Consider the following 19,992-nt stretch of genomic DNA (forward strand, 5'->3'; position numbering starts at 1 on the left):
GATACCCCTGAGTTCATACCAGCATTACGCCGAATTTCAGTATAAAAGATGCTCATTGGTTTGAAGTCACCAAGTTGCGTCACTGATTGTGCTACAATCATATTAAGTTGTATTTTATTTCACATCCAAGCGTGTTCATATCGCTTGTCACCATGATCTGGACAGGTTGCCTCATCCTTGGCGGGGCGATAATATCTGCTCTCGCTCACCCGGCAGCTAGTCCAAGCTGTATCGCTTCAAACGACACCAGTGAAGGGACCTCTGGTATCTCCGTACGACTAAACGAGGCTTTTGGGAGTGCCGTTCGCGAGAAATGGGTACCGGGGATTGCTGCCATCGCGCTTAACAGGAACGGCAGCGTCATCTTTCAGAATGCATGGGGCACAGTTGACATGAATGACCCGTCCTCGGCTCCCATCACGTCATCCACCAAGATGAATATCGCTTCGCTGACCAAGGCAGTCACCGTCGCCGCTGCTCTCCAGCTGGTCGAGCAGGGCAGATTAAACGTCGATGACCTAGTCGAGGACTATCTTCCAGTATTTGGGGACCTCGACGTTCTGGAGGGCTTCACCGACGACGAAAAACCAATCCTCCGCAACGTCAAGGCCAATGCCACCATCCTTCAAATCATGCATAATCGGGCCGTTCATTTATTCGTCGGTATCGCGGAGTTCTGCGAAAGTCCGGATCAACACTTGGCGGTGAGGGGAACATAACATCCAGCTGGCTTGGCGGAAATTACTTCCGACGTACACGGACCAAAGGTCTCCTCGATAATGTGGCTCATCCACAAGACTTGGTAAATATGTCGTCCAGCTTGTTTGCTCAACTTTCAAATCCATACTGCGTCCCTGACAGAAGCGGTGAATATTTACCCCTGCCAATCCGAATGTGGGAGTCATGATTACCGTGTGGAAATTGATGATGTGGATTTTTTGATGCAGAGGAGTTCAAAATTTAAGATGGGTAAACCCAATTTGTACTCTTTCCCGCTAGCCAAGTGACCGAAGAGGCGCTTCTGGAGCTTGCTGGAAATGAGTGGGAGCTGGTCGCCTCACTAGCAAGCCACCCACTAAGCTGGCCACTTTTCTTCCGAGATTTAACTGTAATATGTATAAAATAGTATATAGCATTAATATATTAGTAATATTAGGCTATGTTAAAAGAAAAAAACAAAGATAAATAAGAATAAGTTCATGTCTTTCTTGTTTCGTGTCTTATTTCAGTTAATCTTGGTTCAAGTTCAGCGGATGGATGGTTGCGGCATTACCTCCAAATCTGGGGCATCCGCTCCGTCTTTCCGGGGACTTATTATTCGCATTATAGCGAATAATTTGCAATTGATGACGCCACAGAGTGCGAATTGTATGTCTTTTTTTTGTGCAAAGGACACTAATGGGCCGCATGGGGAGAAGGGACAGACTCTTGAAGAGTGCTCATGATGCCGGTTGCCAATTTAGACATGTCTTCCTCGGTGAGAGAAATATTGAGTGACGATAACAGAGATGGCAGCTTCGCTTGTAATTCTTTGTTAAAAGATCCACTCAGAACTGCAAGCGGTTCAGCAATGCCTTCTTTCATTTCAGGGAACTCGGGCCGCGGGTGGCCGGGGAAGAGCTGGTCCCACAGCCAATTCCACTTGGACGAATCGTCGCCACGCGGTATGTTCGGAAGATGCGCGACGAGCAGGCCTTTTGGCGCTGGTGCTTTTTGGCACGAGTTGCTGCGGATATGCTCGTCGTAGAGTTGCTTCGACTTGAATGTTGTCCAGCAGTTCGAGCAAGAATGCGGGGACTTGATGGCGTGCCAGCGCTCGAGGTGTTGCTTGACATCGGGAACGCGTCTGAATTCATAGCGCCCGCAGTGGTAATGGCTGATAGAGTCGAATTTATAGAAAGGACAGGCCCAGCGTCGTGGCTCTCCCGGGGCGAGGTCATTGTCGGCGTGAATGTGTTCGCAATCCTGGGTTTCGTTTCGCCTTCTCTCCCCTGCGTTATTGTTTTTGGAGTGACTGGTGCGATAGACCTGTGTTCTCTTCCTCTTCTTCTGCCTCTTTCTTGCCTCGCCGTCATCCGCCCCCTCTGGACCCTCTGGCGGCTCACTAGCTGGATTGCGATATCCTGGGTCCGGGGGGGAGCCGGGAGGGCTATGGCGATGTGAATCCTCAATATGAGCACATACCCCTGATAGTGACCAAGAACCAATATTGGTTGATGAGGGGGCATGACCAACGTGTGTAGCCGGAGGACTCGGGTATTGTTGAGGATTTTGGAGGTTTATTGGTGCTGAATTCTTCTCTCTTTCCAACTGCAGTGATGCCGGCTCGACAACTGCCGCCCCGCGGGGCTGAGCCGACTTGTTTGCAGGCAACGCTGTTGCTACTTGTTTAGTAGGAGGGGGTTGGGTTAGCACAAGGTGCAAGTCTTCAGGGACGGCGACGGAAGAGAGCTGCTCAGCTTCAGTCGGCGATTTGGCTTCACGGCCCTTCCTAAAAGGACCCGTGCTAGTCAAATCTGAACATGGAAATCCCTTTTTTGCACACCGTTTACACTTTCCCTTGTCCCCTACGTTCTTCTCCTCGCACTTGAATAGATTAGTATGGGGTTGAACTGTGGTGGAAAGGCAGTTAGTATCCTACCTTCTTCTTGTCTCTCCGACAATATGCACACTTGAGGAAGTTAAGTTTGGCTTTGCCATGTCCATTTGCTCTGCCGCTTAAGGAGCCAACCTGAAATCCTAATGACACCCCTGGGTATGTAAAAGCGTGATTTGAAGATTGGGGCTTTGTCGAGCAAGTGTCATCAGCAAGGAAATGCCCGGATACGGCGGGGGGAAGGGAGGAGAGCGCGCGTACCGCATGGATTGGACATGGGCTGGCGGAAGAGGGCGATGGATGAGAGGCAGATGGCATATTAGCTTCGTCCACTCTTGAGGTTGGAGGGATGTCGTCGATATCGCGTGTATCTCGGCTTCTTGTTTTATCGCCTGCTGGTTGGAACTGGTGCGCCGCACAATTGTGTGCCGGGGCATCGCGACAGGTCATTAAATCACGAATGTGTAACCTTGTTAGTAATTAAACCACGTGATATACTTGGCTGCCGCGTATTGGTCCAAGTCTGGTGCAAGGCTACCTTTGACTACCTTACCTGTGGCCTGGCCCACGGAATAATAGGCGGCCCGACATAGCCTGACGGAGGCCATACTAAGCCGGACCGGGCCGCTTATTATTCCGTGCTCAACTTCGATGCCTCAGGGCTCCGGCTCCGCTTGGAAACCAGATGGCTGAACTTCTCGTACTTGGCGACATACAGAAAATCATGGCAGTGACTCTTCACAAACAGGCATCCGTCGCACCGGCCCACAAAGCCATCGATGGACTTGACGGCCGCAGTGCTCAGGCAGCAACGTGAAGAAGGAGCAAAAATAGCTGCGACTACAGGGGGCTGTCGCACTAGGATCACGGTGCGACCACTCACCACACTGCGACGATCTTCTCTCCACTCACACTCACTGAACTGCTAACTAATTTAGGCGTCACCCCATCTGTCGCACTCTTGTTGGCTGTCGCACTCGGTCGGGCAGCGTCATCCTCGTTCAGCGTCGCACTCGCTTTGCGCCGGGAGGTGCTCGGGCGGAGCGACATGTCCGAAGGCCATCATCAAGGGTAGCCCTTCTTGTTGGTTCGCAGTCGCAACAGCAGCTGGTACCAGGAGGAGAGAACAGAAGACAGCACGATGGGATGACACGACAGAGATCGGGAGAGGAGAGATCGAGAGAGGAGAGAGCAGCGAAAGTTGAGTCGAGGGAGGGACAAAAGAGAGCGCAGCCCATGTCGCAGTGGCTTGCATATACGAGTGGCGATACCATCATTCGCTGTCGCAGTCCCACGCTGAGAGGCTTCGACGTCATCATCGTCCGCCCTACATTACACCACTGGCGCTCGTCGCACTCCTCGTCGCACTTCTTGTCGCACAGCTTTCCGTATTGGGTGTCGCACTATTCGTCGCACTCCGCAATGCGACAAGCTGAGGCATTTCGTGGCACCACACATCGCACACCGATACGAAATAATGCCCCCACACCACCTCATGGCTGATGTCTATAAAGAACGGCCTGCACATCCGTGTGCGACGCTTCTGTTTCGCATCCCTCACATCTGTGTGCTTGCAACCTGCTCCCTGTCGCACTCTCGTCATGGCTCATTCGTGGCGCACTGACAGCGACCGCATCATGCGCGTCCTGGACGACATTTCCAACAGTGTAAGTCATCATCACACTGCCTACTCTGCTTGCAAGATCATCGGAAACTCATCATCAAATGTCTTAGCCTGTAGACACCTTCTACTATAGTCGCTGGGTTCACTCTGACGTTGTCAATGCCTCCAACGACGGCCAAGTCATCCGCGAGCTGGCATTCTTGTCGGAACCTTCGTACCAGCGCTTGCCGCCGTACACAACAAGCCCCCATTGCACTAAGCATCTCGGCAACTGGACTGTTGTCCATCTGCACATCCCAAGGGATCGCTATACCTTTGACTCACCATCTACCAACGCCTTTTCCGACAAGTGGCCTGTGGGTGTCACTGGTGTCACTGTCTTCCAAACCCGCTCCATCTATCGCCCTAAGCCTTTCCCTCTCAGCGACAGTTGCCGGAACGACTGCCCGAATGACTGCCCGAATGACTGCCCGAATGACTGCCACGTCAACTGTCCGACCAATTGCCACACCGATCGCGACGCCGGTTGTCAAGCTGGTCGGCATGCTCATTGGCAAGTCACGAACTTGTATGTTTCCTTCTCTCTGCCGACTTCACATTTGATCATACATAATTCTTCCCTCGCCCTTGGATGCATTTCAAAAATGCTAATGGCATCAAGGTACAAAATCCCTCGGTGCAAAGCCGTTGTGTGTCGTTGGGATGAAAGACATCGGTGGTATCCCGGTTCAGCCCAGGCGCCCAAGGAGCACGGCACTCATAGGCCTGCGCGTTATTATGAGTCGCTGGATAAATTTGTAAGTACTACTTCCGCCATCTCTCCTGAGATATAGATTACATCTATCTTAAACTGCCCAACATACTAACGTGAATATCCATAGGGTCGATGGCTTTGTAGGGAGCATGTTTTCAGTACACAAAACTTGATGGATATTTGGCCAAGCCTTGGCGAATACGACTTACCGGCTAGTGGCTGGAAAGGTACAACTCCGCGTGGTGATTGGATTTATGACCCGAAGCCCAATGTATTTAATACGAATCGTCTACGGGATGGGTCCGAAGCCCCAGACTTAGCCAGGCTCAATTGCTCTACTACACCAAGTATGGGCATGTCAGACAAATAGGCCCGAGAGATCATCGGCTATCGGAGGCGTCATCGGATCAAGGGGATTTGGATCAGTGATCCCTAGGTATAAATAACTAGCTTCCTTCCTTCCCAGACCGAAAGACAAAAAATATCCATCGTCGCCAAGCTGTCCCCACGAATCCACCCTTTTGCCTAATAGATGAAAATGCCTACTTACGTATTTCCGAAAAGCACATCAATTCGTTCACAGAAGGATTTTCTCGATTACCCGCCATCTCCTAAGATACTGATATTTATTACTGTCGATTGAACTTATTTACCCTAAGGTACATATTGTATCTCCATCAATGAATTTTTTTCTCAACAGGTTAGTATAGGGTAAACGAGATACTTGGGGTGAAGGGTACGGTTAGCGGATTCTAGCAGACTCTTGTGGTGCTAAAACAATACAATCAAATCGTACGACACGATTCTAGTCGACAGGCGGGTTAAACTAAGCGGCTAGGTAAACGGTGACGGTGACCATTTGGTGCGATTATGTTCGACTCGGTCCCTTGAATCGATCTGGAGTGCAGGGGTTGTTGTCGCTAATTGTAGGAGGGTCTCGACTAAATTAGCCGAACACGCGTTTATTAGCTCGGACTGATACTCAATAGAGCTCTAAATGAAAAATTCGGGTCGATAAGAGTGAACACGAAGTAAACCAAGTACCAAAAAAGGTCAGGCGACATGGATTGGATCCCGGCGTGTCCTTCGAGGCTAGGTTTAAGGACCTTGACCTCTCGAGGGAGATGGATTTGCTTACTCAAATCAATCCCAGTGGCAAATTTGAGGCTCCATTTCGAAATAGTAAGCTCGTTGGGGTGGGACGATAAACCGGCTTTGATGTGGTTACTTTTCGAGTTCATTGATGCGGTAAATATGGACGGGGGGATAGGGCATTCTCCCATAGAAAATAAGAAGAAGTCGTGCGATCAAGTCGGCACGACAGTAAGGCAACTGCATAACACTGGCATCATATGGAGAGATGCGAAGCCTAACGTCATCGTCAACGCAGACGGAGACGTACGTAGTGGTGGTGGATTTCGGCGGCGGTTGCAAGTCTGAGTCCACCCCAAAAGAGCATCATCAGACAACCCATGGAGATTTGGCGGGATTGATCTGTATGAGAGCTGAAATGTGAGGAGAGTCGCCACAAGAAACGAGACCAAGCCGCTGACTCAATTATTCCCCAACGTTCGGATCATACCGACGGAATCGATTTAAGCTTACGGATACGCGCATTGAGCTGAGCCATCAATACACATGGAAATAGAACCCGGTAAGTTACCTGAAACTTTTAAGCTTACTGATGGGGCAATAAAATCACAACAAAATGTCACCGCACGCCTTCTACCTGGCGCACCTGCTACAAATGCGACGTTGCTGTTGGAATATTAACCAAACGTGCATCTTTTTCCCCTGCAGATTAATTTCCTACGGCGGGCCAAGGACCTTGCGTCGTTTCGTCTCAGGTTGCGAGTGTAGTGATGCTTCTCCGTAGCATTACCCGATTTGGAATCCCAGCATTGTTTACTGGCGGAAAATCGACGTTTTGAAACCAGGTCGACAAACAGGAGAGCATCCCGGCATTCACCATGCCATTCGTCTGCCCATTAGCACAGTACTAGGCCTGTCATTGAAACGCCATGGGAGAATGGTGTCAAGAAGCATAAAACAACTCTTCTTCTGTCCCGTCATCGACATGCTTGACCATTGATCATTCACGCGGCACTTTCGTTTCGTAGCTTTTCTTTGTTCAACCCTTTACATTCTTTCCCTACGTCTGGTTACGTTCTTTTAAACATGTATACTTCTCTCTTTCTCTTGTCGTCCCTGGTGATCGGAGCCTTTGGGGCTGCGCGGACGACAGCACCCTCTGGCGCGATTGTTGTTGCCGAGTCTGGTGGCGACTTCACTTCCATTCAGAAAGCTGTCGACTCCGTTTCATCCTCCGACGCTGTCATCTTTGTGCAGCCCGGAACATACGAGGAGCAGGTCCTCATTCCGGATACGGTCGGCGCCCTCACCATCTACGGCTACACCGAAGACGACCAAGACTACAGCAAGAACCAAGTCATCCTCACCCACAGCCTCGGCGCCGATGAGGCCGGCAATAACGACTCCTCGGGCACCCTCCGTGCGAAGAACGACGGCCTCAAGGTCTATAACATCAACGTGGTCAACTCCCGTGGCAAAGGCGTGCAGGCTATTGCGCTGAGCGCGTACGGCTCTGAGCAGGGCTACTACGGCTGCCAGTTCTCCGGATACCAGGACACCATCCTGTCCAACAAAGGCTATCACTACTTCCACGGCAGCTACATCGAGGGTGCCACCGACTTCATCTTCGGCCAGGAGGCTATTGCCTGGTTTGATAGCTGCACAATCGGCATCAGCGGCAGCGGTTACATCACGGCGAGTGGCCGTGACAGCGAGGACAACCCGTCCTGGTACGTCATCAACAAGTCCACTATCGAGGCTCTCTCCGGAGTTGACGAGGGCGCCACCTACCTCGGCCGCCCGTGGCGCACGTATGCTCGCGTCGTCTTCCAGAACAGCGAGTTGGGCTCTGTTGTCAACGCTGCTGGCTGGAAGGCTTGGGGTGATAACCCAACCGACAATGTCTACTACGGAGAGTTTGGAAACACCGGTGACGGTGCTAGTGGCGATCGCGCGAGCTTCTCACAAGAGCTCAGCAGCGCCGTTTCCATCGAGGACATCCTGGGCTCGACTTCGTGGCTCGATTCCGACTACATCGGCGGCACCAGCTCACCTGAAGAACCCACCACGCCCATCGCCGTTACACAGACCGAGCAGGGCGGCAGCACAACTACCCCTGAGGCTGCTCCTGTCTCCGAGGTCGTTGAAACCCCCACCACTGTCGCTTTCAACACCATTGTCTCGTCCGAGCCCGCTGAAGTCATTGTCCCTTCCACCGAGGCTGCTCCTGAGACAACTCCCGCTGCAGCGACTTCTGCTAAGCCCTGCCGTCCTCGGACGAGGACTTCCACACCCGTTGTTGCTAGCACCCTCCAGACTGTTGTTCGATCATCCGCAGTCCAAAGTTCGGCAGTTATCGAAAGCGCCGTCGAAAGTGCTGTTGATTTGACTGCTATTCCCAGCTCGACCGTTCTTCTTGCCGTCACCCCGACTTCTGCCGCTTCGGTCGAGACTCCTGGATCGTCTACTGATGACTGCAGTGGCACACCTGACGGCTTCGCATCCTTGAACGGAGGAACTACCGGTGGAAGCGGTGGCGAGATTGTCGTCGTGTCGACTCAGGAGGATCTTGAGACATACGCAGCCATGGAGGGCAAATACGTCATCAAGGTTTCTGGAGTCATCACCATCACTCCCAAGGGCAAGGAGGTCGAGGTTGTCTCCGACAAGACCATTGTCGGCATCGGTGCGGATGCCGAGATCAACGAGGGTGGCTTCAACCTGCAGAACGTGGGCAATGTCATTTTCCGTAACATCAAGATCGGTAAGTGCATGCAAGAAACAACTTTGATGACAGGGGACTAACACATCCCTTAGGCAACACGTATGTCGAAGGAGATGAAGAGGGCAAGACTCAAGATTGGGACGGCATTCAAATGGTACGACATCTAACTCATATTACTGTCGATTGTACTAACTCAGTCTCAGGATAACTGCACCAACATCTGGATCGATCACGTCCACCTGGAGCACGGAGGTGATGGTCTCATTGACAGCCGAAAGGACACGACGTTCCTCACTGTGTCCTGGACCATCCTACGTAACCACAATAAGGCTTTCGGCATTGGTATATTCCACGTACCTCACAACTTGTCTACAAGCTAACAGAGCCTCTAGGTTGGACTGACAATGTCGTCAGCCAGATGACAATTCACCACAACTACTTCGACGAGACGACCCAACGCAACCCGTCTGTCGACAACGTCAAGTACGCCCACTTGTACAACAACTACCTCGTCGGCCAGACGTCTTACGGTCACTACGCTCGCGGCTCAACCGAGATGCGCCTCGAGAACTGCTACTTTGAGAATGTCCACAACCCCATAACCATGGACGACACGGCCAAGTTGGACGCCAGTGGTAATGTCTTTGACGGCACGAGCGGTAGCACTGCGAAGAATTCCGGAGATGTCTTTGATCCTGCCGACTTCTACGAGTATACTCTGGACGCTGCTAAGGACGTGCCCACAGTGGTTGCTGAAGGTGCTGGCCGTCAAGCGAGCATCTGCCCTGCTTAATATGCGAGCACATCACCTGTACCTGTAAATAAGGCAGCGGGAACAATGGTTTCATGAGCGTTGTGACCGCTGCAATCTTCTGTTCGTGATGTACATTTATAGGCTTAGAGGTTGTATCTGAAAGACTTGTTCTCCCTATCGGTCAAATCTTCCAACCCGTGACTCAATTCCGGTGCACCGTACTCCCTATCGCGGGAGGCGTTTTCCTTTGCTAATTTCCATCGGAGACCTAGAGCAACGAAAATGCAGATAACAAAGCAAATCATAATTCCCATGAAACTTTCGTCATATCGAGGAGCGTATTTACTAATTTTTTATCAGCGTCACTCATGCCCATTTCGTATCCTGTACTTACCCATCAAACATCAACGGACCAATGATGTTTCCAAGAGAGTATCCGATGAAGGTGCCGGCGGCATACACAGCCTTCTTCGTATATCCGGCGACATTGGAGGTACCCAGACCAATACACTGGACCCAAGCTGAGGAAAAGAAGTTGAGAAGATAGAAGCCCGTGATACGACCTCCTGTCATAGAATCCGGAAGTTTCCATCTACATGAAGTTAGTTATTGTTAAAAGCTGAAGCAGTGAGTACTTACAATAGAGCGCAACCTAGGATCACCGGGAGACAAGATCCAGCGACAATGTAAAGACGTGAACCCGGAACAGTCCGGCCTAGCATACCGGAACCCAGCACACAAATCAGGGCCATCGCTCCGATAGGCATGTTGAGTAGAAGAGAGTTGTAAACACTGAATCCCATGCCATTGAAGACGATGGAGCCAAATGAGCTGATCGCGCCAGAGCCGGTAGTCGAGACAGTGGACATGATGAGAATGCACCACAGCTGATAGTCGAGCAACGCTTCCCGGACCTGATACATCTTGACATTTTTGTTCTCCATACCAGAGTTGTTTTGTCTTACTCGCTCCAGTAGTAATTGGTGATCCTCCTCGCTGAAGCCCTTTGCGTGCTGGGGGCTATCCGGGAAGAGCCACCAGAGCGACACTCCCCAGATTAGCGTTACTCCGCCGGCGAAAAGGTACATGTACTGCCAGGAATTCATAGAGCCGCCTGAGATGTTTCCAAGGCCGTAGTTGATCGGAGGGCTGGACAGAACGAAATGAGTTGGTTAAAGCATCAAATATCGCAGTGCATTCACTACTCACCTGATCAGGAGTGACCCTCCGCTGAACGAGTACCACCAACTTGAGCGGGAGACCTGCTCCGAGTGGGTATACCATAGCCCAACCACAAGCATAAAGATTGGAGATACACCAGCTTCGATGAGGCCCAGCGCAAATCGATTTGCCAATAGGCCGCCAAAGGACGTGCAGGCAGCCGTGCAGAGGGTGACGATGGCCCACAGGACACAGATCACCGTACACACAATTCTGGGGGGATATTTTTGGGCAAGGAGAGAAATGGGATAGGTGCCGACAATATAGCCAATGGAGAAGATGAGAGTCGCCCAGGAGTACTTGAGACCATCTTGCAGGCCGAGATCCGTCCTGAGTCCGAAGATGGCTGCCTGGCTCATGGTGGCCTTGTCATAGTACTGGAGCGCATATGTAAAGCACAGCTAGGATTAAATCTGTCAGTGGTGTGAACTCTTCAAAGGAACAAGCCTACTTACGACTGGCATCAGTTTCCAGTCAATCTTCCTCAATAGTCGCTTGTTGGTTGCCTCGTCCAAAGTGATGAGATTGCTCGTCTTCGAGATGTCATCGATAACGACCACGGCCGGCTTGTCATCGGCGACACCCGCGAAGTTTGCTTTCTGGGCTTCCGGGGACGACATTTTGATGGAAATTAGTCGTTAATCGCGTACAGGACCAGGATCAGGGGACAAGATCTGGGGATTGCAGAGATTCTGCAGATTCCGAGTTCGTTTTCCTAGCGGCACAGCCCTAATTATACTCCCAACATGTTATCAAACATACCCTGATCACTCAGATGAATGGTACGGGGGATCGTCTGTACCCCAGATTCCCCCGCATTCTAGCCGCCTGTCGACGTGGAGGAGATCGGCCCATCTCCGACATCACCCCAACGACCGATTCCGAGAGTCCGAGGGACTTGGGGTTGAGTTCCGACATTCCGCCCAAGCGACCTGAGGTCCGAGGCACATTAGAAGATGGATTCTCAAATTTGCGCGTATTTCTATCAGCCGCTACACACCATCAATCGCTACTAGCCGTTGCGTATCTATTTTAGCGGGTGATCATCGCGAACCGCTTGAAGCTAAGCGCCGGTGGCTCTCATCATCATGTCTAAATCAGCGTTTTTCACTACCGAATGCCTATAAGGCTAGATGGTGCCTCTTCACAGACAAGATATGCCTCAAGTATTGGTGACAGAATGTTCAGCTTACAGTAATCACGCCCGTAGACTTTCGAGCATCCATTTGGCCGGTCGTCACACCCACATGGTGACATCCAACCATGTAACCTCGGCCTCGGAATATATTCCGTGATAGTGATAGAGGGATATCCGTCCTGTTGCAGGCTGAACTGTGTCCCCAACCTCGGCTGCAGTCAGTCCTGGGGAACAAACGAGATAAATACCGTGACTAAATGATAACAAACAGTTCATAATTGGGGGATCGTCACGCAATCCACCAAACCACTCCTTCAGGTGGAGACGCTAAAGCTGCATCCCCATCCGACATGACTCTCAAATGAGAACATGGTTTGCGGAGGTGTTCCGAATACTACCGTACCTCTTGAGCCAAGCCACGAACGGATCCCGCCCATGCAGGCACATCAAGAGTTCCTCAATGACTGGATCAATGTACGGCACTTCGGATATTGTCTTCCTTCCGCTAGTTACAGTTACATGGGTTGGGTGATACCATCCACGATTAAAATCGCGATCATTTCGGCCTATCAAGCGTTCCGAAGCTGATTTGGATCCAGCCATTGCCAGAGTTTCCACTGTCATCCAATATTTACCTCAAACCCTGATAAGACTATGATTAGGAAGCAGGGAGTTGTCCATCTGTACCTCCCGGTGTTCAATCATAGGCTTGCAGGCTATCATGAAGATGGCTTAGGTCTTGCCCACTTGCCAAATCATCTACAGTGATGAGGCCAACGCCCCCCACCTGAACGGCATCTTCTAAGAAGCAGATCGGTCCTTCAGCACTGAGATTCCATTGCCAAAATAGTGCATGTGAAGTCAAGTAAAAGACATCAAAGACAAGCCGGTGGTCTCGCCAATAACCTACCTACCTAGTGTAGATACTTCTGTGGTGGAGGAACTAGATAATTTCATATGGAGAATGCCAATGACTCTCCAAACTCTATCGACGAAAGCATAATTTGGTTGATTGATTGATTGACGATCCGCGGCCATATGGAGAGGGCGGGGGGACTAAATTGAACGAGCCGAGCCGAATGTGCCAACCGTGGCATGCAAGTCACTGTCATTGAAAAGTATCCTGACTCCAACAGCTAAGGAGGCATTTGCATTTTTTTTCCCCTTGAGTAATACCATTATTCTGACACATTGCAGATATTCTCGACATCTTCTTCAATGCAGGCCGCATCATCAAGGCCTGGGATGGCGGCAAGGTGGGCAAGAAATCCACGAGACGGTTGCAACAAAACCCGAGCTATGGAAGTCCACAAGTATGATGGCAAGTACGTCACCGAGGTCGACTGGGCAAGGAGCGAATTTGAACACGACATTATCTACGCAGGCCACCGAGGAAAGCTGCACTCTATTATCTTGGCCCATGCCAAGAGTCTAGTCCCAGACATTCGCATCGGCGTTGGTGTCACTAAATACCTAGAAAACGAGACCCAACCCGTTGTGGTTCTCTCGACCGGTGAGGTAGCAGCTTTTTATTCTTCTAATATTTACTCTATGTTACCTCAGAGAAATACCTGCATAGATATGAGCGCCTTGGTTGGGAACGTTTACATGTGGACTTGAGCTAGTTGGAAGTCTAGATCAAACCAAAACTCCACAATAAGCATGTCCAACTCATCTTCAGAGTTAAGATCAAGAGTACGGGGAATAGCGTCACGCCGCCGACACAGGCGCAGGCTGGCTAAAGTATGCATCCCTACTGGCAACAAAAAAGTTGACCAAGACTAGAGAAGGCAGAAATCTAATTCTATCGGGTTTCAGTACGTGGTAGCGTACATAAGTCACAGTGATGGATGCATAAGAGCCAGAGGCTATGCTTATGCATTGTGGGGGCAGCGACCACCCCAGGTTGACGTGCATGTAGATTATGAGGCCATATCCTCCCTCCCATTACTCCATGGGTCTTCTGCAGGTCGGAGAATTACGTATTAATTAAATGGGAAAAGCCGGTCCCGGTATTTGAGGCCCCCTACACATAGCAGTCATCGAGATTTGTTGGTGCTGCGCTCCAGATCGCCCTTGGTCACTGCCACGCCTCCAGGCCAGTGACTTTCCGAAAGGCCATCTCTTGCATCCTCTATCGTTTGCTACCGGTAGCTGTGAAAAATATTTGCTCAAACAATTCAATCAAGATGCCTTGAATGCGAAATGGCGGACGCTTATAAGCGATATTCGACTATGGATCTCACCGACCAAAAGGACAGGTTATTGGCTATCATGAGATTGGCAATCGAGTTCTAAGGTCAGCTAACAATGGACATCTAGGTATCTTTTACACTACAGGCCGTCTTATTACCCGTGATCGGGTACTTACTCGCCTACTCGCTATCCCTATACTAGTAAATGGATGTAGCAAGCCCACCAAAGTCACAGTGAAACATTTCTTGCAACAAATTGCCAAACACAGTGGACTGCGTGCTTTCACAGTCATCTCACTTCCCGAGCCTATCGTTCCAGCTGTTCGATGAAAATTGAGTCATGCACCCCAAGAATATACAAAAATCATGGCATAGGAATTTTATAGTCTCGTTGACTGCGAGAGTTCATTTCAAGATGCCATTTTATTCTTCAGATTTCTATATCCTCGACGACCTACACCGCTCCGAGACGGGACAGTAGTTTTATGGTTCATCGATTTTCTTGTTCTCTCGCTTCGTCAATAGAAAGGAGGAAGTGGACCGTATGCATCCTCTGGCGGACGCAATTGCCCCATCCCATACCCTAGTATCGACTCTACAAGCTACATTACATCATCGTCATGTAAGGGCCTGAGCTCCTCTCAATCCTTTAACGCCGAATTGAAATAGGCTATGTTCTACAGACCGGGGGGCATTGCGGCGTATTGCGGGCAGGTACCATCCGTGTTCTCAATCCATCACCATACATGAAACATGCTCCTTGAAGTCTCCGGAGCAGAGGAAAACCCCACCTGTTCCGCTTGAATCGCGCTGGATATCCCTCCTATTTACGACTCTCTCGTGATATAGCACAAGGATCTAACGCAACTAGGAAATCATTCCGCTTAAATACACTCACCGGATCTGCCCAGCTTTGTTCAAATGAGTACAAAATTTGACGGAGCTGCTCGGAAATGGGCGGATCGACGGATGGATCGCTCCGTCCATGGGTGTGTCTCCAGTTTTCAGTTTCTTAATTGCCCACGAATAAAGGGCGACTCAAACAGCTCGCGCTTACGCCAATTTGGGTTACAGTTCGCAGTAGACAAGCGAATACGCGAGCCCGTCGAATGAGAATGAGTCCACATCTCCTATTAGGCGTTGGCGTCTCGGTTCTTATGCTAAATCCAGCATCACCCCTGTCGGGAGTTTAGGAGTTTAAATGTCCATCATATAATTCTCCGTCGAGTTTAAATACAGAGGCCATCGCCATCATTCTCCTTGGATCTGCGCGCTACCTGCAGAGACCTATCAGCTCTCCGTTGACATCCGGCACCATGAAGCTCATTCACCTCGTCTCCCTGCTCGCGGCGGCTCCGTCCGTTTACGCCCAGGTCAAAGGCAAAGCCTTCGGGTTTGCAGCCGGTACTACGGGCGGTGGCAGTGCGACTCCTGTCTACCCAAAGACCAACGCCGAGTAAGTGCATTCCAGCAGCTCTCCCCTTGCAACCTGGGTAATTTCATAGCATATCCACTGACTAAATCTTCCCGGCGGACAGACTTGTATCGTACCTCAGCGACAGCAGTGCACGTGTTATCATGATCGATCACACTTTTGACTTCCTCCAAACCGAGGGAAGCACTACCACAAATTGCTGCAGCGACGACCGTACTACCAAGTGCCCTGGCGGAACCTCCAAAGGCCAACTATGGATCCAGACCACATGCACCAGTGGCACGTGGGAGTCTTGCACGTACTGGAATGCCCCAAAGACGGCCCTGAAAGTGGGCAGCAACAAGTCTATCGTGGGTGTTGGATCCAAGGGAGTTATTCGCGGAAAGGGTCTTCGCCTCATCAGTGGTGTCAGCAACGTCATCATCCAGAACATCCACTTTACGGTAAGTAATATGGCTATGGCTTATCTTGAAAACCCATATCCTACTCGAGACCGCAATCTGAACACGTGGCTGATTGCGTTCTCATTACAGGAACTGAACCCCCAATTTGTTTGGGGTGGCGACGCCATCACTCTGGATGGCTGTGACAAGGTTTGGATTGATCACAACAAATTCTCCCTCATCGGTAGGCAGATGATTGTGTCTGGCTGGGGCGTTGCAGGCCATGTCACCATCTCCGATAACGAATTTGATGGCAAGTCGACGTGGTCAGCCGGCTGCAATGGCAAGCATTACTGGACCATGTTGCTTCTTGGTGAGAAGGATTTCTACACTATTGCTGGTAATTGGTTCCACGATGTGTCTGGCCGTACACCCCACATTGGCACCGACTATACCTCTTCTAAGATTGTTGTCCATGCTGTCAACAACTACTTCCAGGTAAGTCTTCCCATGCTGGATTTTAAGGAGCAACGCAATCAACGCCTCTCGTGATGGATCAATGTTAACTAAGAGACCATAGAACGTCGGTGGCCACTGCTTCGATATCGACACCAACACGAACCTGCTGATCGAGGGCAACTACTTTGACACCGTCACTACCCCCATCACTACTGGGTCTTACACTGCTGGCGGCCAGGTTTACTTTATCCAGACCGTTGCCGACGCATCTAATGCTCAAAGCGCTCTGGGCTACATTCCTGAATGGAACCGTGCCGTCAACTCGGGCGCTTCAAACAGCATTGTTTCGAAGACCGCGCTCAGCACCCTCGGCCAATACAAGAGCAACATCCAATGGTCGCACTGGAAGGTTGAGAACGTGCCAACCAATGTTAAGGCTGGTGCTGGTATTGGCAAGATCTAAGCCAGTTCACGCATATTGTAGCTGTCGTGACAAACAATGTATCAATAAAACAAGTGCAAGCGGAGCAAAAGATTTCAAGCCTCCCCTTAAGATTTTCAGTCCCAAGCCGCCTTTTCGTCTTCCTGTCTTCTATACCGCCCAGTAAAGTATCCAGTCGTTCATAGGGCCCTGAGTACGTAGAGGCAGAATAGATATCCCCTATCAAGCACAACACATGGCGCTTTGCCAACGCTAATCGGAACCGAAAATATCATTCCTAAGCACTGATCTTGCGAGGCATTGCTTTCTAATCTTCCTTGACATTGACCTTTCCCTCGAGCCATCTGGCAAATTTCACGGCCGGGATGTCAACAGCCCGCCAGAAAATATCAGCGATGAACACGACGCATGGCAGTGAGAAACAAGCCCCCAGGGCGAAACCGACGGTGTACCAATGGCCCTCGACGCCTGTTATGCTCCAAGCCAAGCCTTCTATGTGATAGCCTATAAGGCGAGTTGTCGGTCCGTGGACGATGTAGAAAGAGTATGAAATCTTTCCCAAGTACTGGATGGGGCCCGAATTGAAGACTCTCAACCAAAATGCCGAGTAACTGACAGAGAGGATGAAGAGGACTGAACCAAGACCTTGCCAGTAACGATACGGCTTGTCCCACCACTCCGGGATTATCGACGTAAGAAAAATCCAACCAGGGGTCTCTTCGCCGCCAACATCAGGTTGGCTCAAGAAATACAATGCCAAGATGCTAATCAAGTTCCATAAAATCGGCTTCAATCGCTGTCGAGCGGAACCAGATTGTTTTTCATCCACCGGTAGAGTGGGCGATGTAGTATGAGCCCCGCGGATCTGGTCCCACTCAGCAAGGCCCATGCCGCAGAGGAACATGAGAAAGTCCCATCTGACGGACCGATATACTACATAGATGGCAAAGGCAAGGGTGAGAAGCCGGTACTTGGTCTGGAGACGAGCTGTGCCAACAAGCATGGCAGATAGATACAGCGAGCAGCGGTATTCGATCGGAATAGTCCATAAGAAAAGGTCAAACTCTGCATGGCCATATTAATACAACACCGAGCTAGGGGTAGGGAATTGCCAAGTACCTGTGAGTGCCGAACGGTCGATAAAGTCAAAGAGTTTGAAGCCGCGAATTATATGCCTAACCCATTGCATGAAATGTGCAGTTACAGAGTCAGGTCGATTTGGAACGTGGAGTACCACGTGTCTGAAGTAGGCCTTGTTGCTGACTAGTTCACGAGTCAACTCGAAGGCACCCAACCGAATCATGCAGAAAAAGATAAATGTTGAAATGGCGGTCGGGAGAAATAGTCGGATTCCACGGCGAAAGACCATGGAGGTCATGTTGATGGAAAAGTCCTGGGTTTTGTGGCTTCGCATAAGCTTGAGGGGTTTGTAGGAGAGAGCGTAGCCGGATATCACGAAGAAGATGGAGACAGCGGGCGGTCCGCAATACCACAAACGCACGAAGGGCAGTCGCCAGAAGCCATATAATGTCCCCTGCCAGCCCCAGCCTCTGTTGATGACGAAGCCCTGGACGGTGTAGTGGCAGAAGTAGACGAAGAGGGCGGCCACGCCTCGCATGCCATCGAGATAGGCTGTGGGATGGACCTTGGCGGGACGGATCTTTTCGCGCATATGGCGGCCCTGTAGGAAGCTGGGGACGCAGAACCATGCAATATCAGATATCGCGGATCCCCAGTGAATCGCGCCAACTGCTTCCACGAGGGAGATGAGGTAGCTGGTCCATGTTGGCCTAGAAAACCGTCGATCCAGTTCGAAGATGACATTTCTGGGCTCCGCATCGTTGTCAGATGATAGTCGTTCTTCAAGGAGACCCGTGTTCTCTTCCAGAGAGTTGGGTACACTGCCAAGGGCGTAGCTGTTCATTGCCGTTCGAGCAGCAGCAACGGCTGCGAGGTGGTGGAAGGGGTAATACACGTAAGAACAGTGTGGGAATAGAATGTTGATAAGAAGAGAAGTAATATGCTAAGGAGACGCTCAGTATATGGGAGTGAGGAACGACAGGGAGCGCAGAACAGCGAAGGTAGCGACTAGGTCTGGTGGCGCTCAGTCGCCCTTAAATGTCTCCGAATGCTCGACAGACCCGCTGACTATGAATGAGGCGTAAAAAGAGGGTTTTAACTTCTCCGGGCGTGATAAGGGGCACAATTACATTCGCTCCCTTCAGTACTAGCACAGCCTTGATATCAAGCTTATTGCTTATTAGCACCCACCGTGTTTCTCCTCACTTCGTCGACAAGATGGTGGTCAAGTTCATTGGAACAAAGCCCGCAAAAGAACGAGGCGTCTACCATCCATATCGCAATGTGTTGAACGGTGCGGGCGGTCCCTCATGGTCGGGACCTCTCCGAGCTTGTCTCATAGGGCCACTCTGAGAAGTGGAGTATATCCGCTTCAGCCCAGCCGTTGGCTCGAGAGTTAAGCAGGGAGAAACGGAATGGGGTAGTGCAAAGAATGCGTTCTGAGCGATGTGCTTCGTATTGCACGCACCATCAAATGACAATGATGTGTGCCGCCCTTGCATGCCAGGCACAGGCGACGGAAAATAGCACGAAGCCGATGATCTCACCCTGCCTCCAGTCACCGTGGACATCTCAGTCCACTTTATTAGCTTGGTCACACGCTGTGTCTCCTCTTGGCACAAGCTCAATATCACAACGCCGAGCTTCGCGACTTCACACCAGAGTCCTCGGTAGTGTGGTGCTGCTAGACGTCGGAGCCGCAAATCAGACTCCGTCGAGATCCTTCCTTGCCGCCATGGGCGCCACCTCGTATTTGTGTTTCACACTCTGGAGAGATGGGGAGATGATTGTCATGTCAAGCGGGTACTTAAAAAGCAATAGAGCTCTTGTGGAGTCGTGATGCTTAGTTATGCTCAATCGCGATGTCCCTGCCACAGGTCTAAGACGGTCCAGACTACCACGCACTCCACATAGAGGTAGGTTGTCTTTGCCACCAAGGGGAAGCAATCCAGGGATTTGTGCGCTATTCCGTTAGTCTGCGGCGAGGCCCATCCAACAAGCAATTTTTGGCGCCTCGCTGGAATCTAGATCATGCCACAACGGGTCCTAGTCATCGGGATATTAGGGGGTAACCCCCTTGAGTTATGTACTCCA

The 19,992-nt window shown here is 50.8% G+C and overlaps 9 protein-coding genes across 9 annotated transcripts; 6 read left to right on the top strand and 3 right to left on the bottom strand.

The window, feature by feature from the left end:
- Positions 1 to 171: 171 nt before the first annotated feature.
- Positions 172 to 927, top strand: BGZ61DRAFT_462208 (uncharacterized protein). The gene has a single exon (XM_046247257.1). It carries the CDS (start codon positions 393 to 395, stop codon positions 717 to 719), a length of 327 nt encoding a protein of 108 aa, XP_046097296.1. The 5' UTR covers positions 172 to 392; the 3' UTR covers positions 720 to 927.
- Positions 928 to 1,114: 187 nt separating this feature from the next.
- BGZ61DRAFT_462209 (uncharacterized protein) lies at positions 1,115 to 3,061 on the bottom strand. Its single transcript, XM_046247258.1, has 3 exons — positions 2,642 to 3,061; positions 1,274 to 2,586; positions 1,115 to 1,219 (listed from the first exon to the last, which is right to left on the bottom strand). The coding sequence occupies exons 1-2, from the start codon at positions 3,044 to 3,046 to the stop codon at positions 1,396 to 1,398; spliced, it is 1,596 nt and encodes a 531-aa protein (XP_046097297.1). The 5' UTR covers positions 3,047 to 3,061; the 3' UTR covers positions 1,115 to 1,219; positions 1,274 to 1,395.
- Positions 3,062 to 3,281: 220 nt separating this feature from the next.
- BGZ61DRAFT_561414 (uncharacterized protein) lies at positions 3,282 to 4,032 on the top strand (the record flags this gene model as incomplete). Its single annotated transcript, XM_046255812.1, has 3 exons — positions 3,282 to 3,409; positions 3,535 to 3,916; positions 3,979 to 4,032. The coding sequence occupies 3 exons, from the start codon at positions 3,282 to 3,284 to the stop codon at positions 4,030 to 4,032; spliced, it is 564 nt and encodes a 187-aa protein (XP_046097298.1).
- A 257-nt stretch (positions 4,033 to 4,289) lies between these two features.
- Positions 4,290 to 5,240, top strand: BGZ61DRAFT_139859 (uncharacterized protein). The gene is made up of 3 exons (XM_046237273.1): positions 4,290 to 4,788; positions 4,882 to 5,017; positions 5,102 to 5,240. Exons 1-3 carry the CDS (start codon positions 4,380 to 4,382, stop codon positions 5,145 to 5,147), a joined length of 591 nt encoding a protein of 196 aa, XP_046097299.1. The 5' UTR covers positions 4,290 to 4,379; the 3' UTR covers positions 5,148 to 5,240.
- Positions 5,241 to 7,152: 1,912 nt separating this feature from the next.
- Positions 7,153 to 9,171, top strand: BGZ61DRAFT_366456 (pectin lyase fold/virulence factor; the record flags this gene model as incomplete). The annotated part of the gene is made up of 4 exons (XM_046241684.1): positions 7,153 to 8,145; positions 8,383 to 8,830; positions 8,884 to 8,945; positions 8,995 to 9,171. 4 exons carry the CDS (start codon positions 7,153 to 7,155, stop codon positions 9,169 to 9,171), a joined length of 1,680 nt encoding a protein of 559 aa, XP_046097300.1.
- A 517-nt stretch (positions 9,172 to 9,688) lies between these two features.
- BGZ61DRAFT_366689 (major facilitator superfamily domain-containing protein) lies at positions 9,689 to 11,386 on the bottom strand (the record flags this gene model as incomplete). Its single annotated transcript, XM_046241713.1, has 6 exons — positions 9,689 to 9,890; positions 9,940 to 10,137; positions 10,185 to 10,459; positions 10,511 to 10,694; positions 10,755 to 11,167; positions 11,222 to 11,386. 6 exons carry the CDS (start codon positions 11,384 to 11,386, stop codon positions 9,689 to 9,691), a joined length of 1,437 nt encoding a protein of 478 aa, XP_046097301.1.
- An 887-nt stretch (positions 11,387 to 12,273) lies between these two features.
- On the top strand, positions 12,274 to 13,524 carry BGZ61DRAFT_484468 (uncharacterized protein; the record flags this gene model as incomplete). Its single annotated transcript, XM_046249614.1, has 3 exons — positions 12,274 to 12,378; positions 13,102 to 13,417; positions 13,484 to 13,524. 3 exons carry the CDS (start codon positions 12,274 to 12,276, stop codon positions 13,522 to 13,524), a joined length of 462 nt encoding a protein of 153 aa, XP_046097302.1.
- Positions 13,525 to 15,415: 1,891 nt separating this feature from the next.
- Positions 15,416 to 16,839, top strand: BGZ61DRAFT_366385 (pectate lyase; the record flags this gene model as incomplete). The annotated part of the gene is made up of 4 exons (XM_046241680.1): positions 15,416 to 15,555; positions 15,638 to 15,977; positions 16,068 to 16,415; positions 16,498 to 16,839. 4 exons carry the CDS (start codon positions 15,416 to 15,418, stop codon positions 16,837 to 16,839), a joined length of 1,170 nt encoding a protein of 389 aa, XP_046097303.1.
- Positions 16,840 to 17,125: 286 nt separating this feature from the next.
- On the bottom strand, positions 17,126 to 18,742 carry BGZ61DRAFT_366691 (acyltransferase family-domain-containing protein; the record flags this gene model as incomplete). The annotated part of the gene is made up of 2 exons (XM_046241714.1): positions 17,126 to 17,883; positions 17,938 to 18,742. 2 exons carry the CDS (start codon positions 18,740 to 18,742, stop codon positions 17,126 to 17,128), a joined length of 1,563 nt encoding a protein of 520 aa, XP_046097304.1.
- Between the last annotated feature and the right edge of the window lie 1,250 nt (positions 18,743 to 19,992).

Source organism: Ilyonectria robusta (genome assembly GCF_021365365.1).
Source record: "Ilyonectria robusta strain PMI_751 chromosome Unknown BGZ61scaffold_30, whole genome shotgun sequence".
Classification (NCBI taxonomy): Eukaryota; Fungi; Ascomycota; class Sordariomycetes; order Hypocreales; family Nectriaceae; genus Ilyonectria; species Ilyonectria robusta.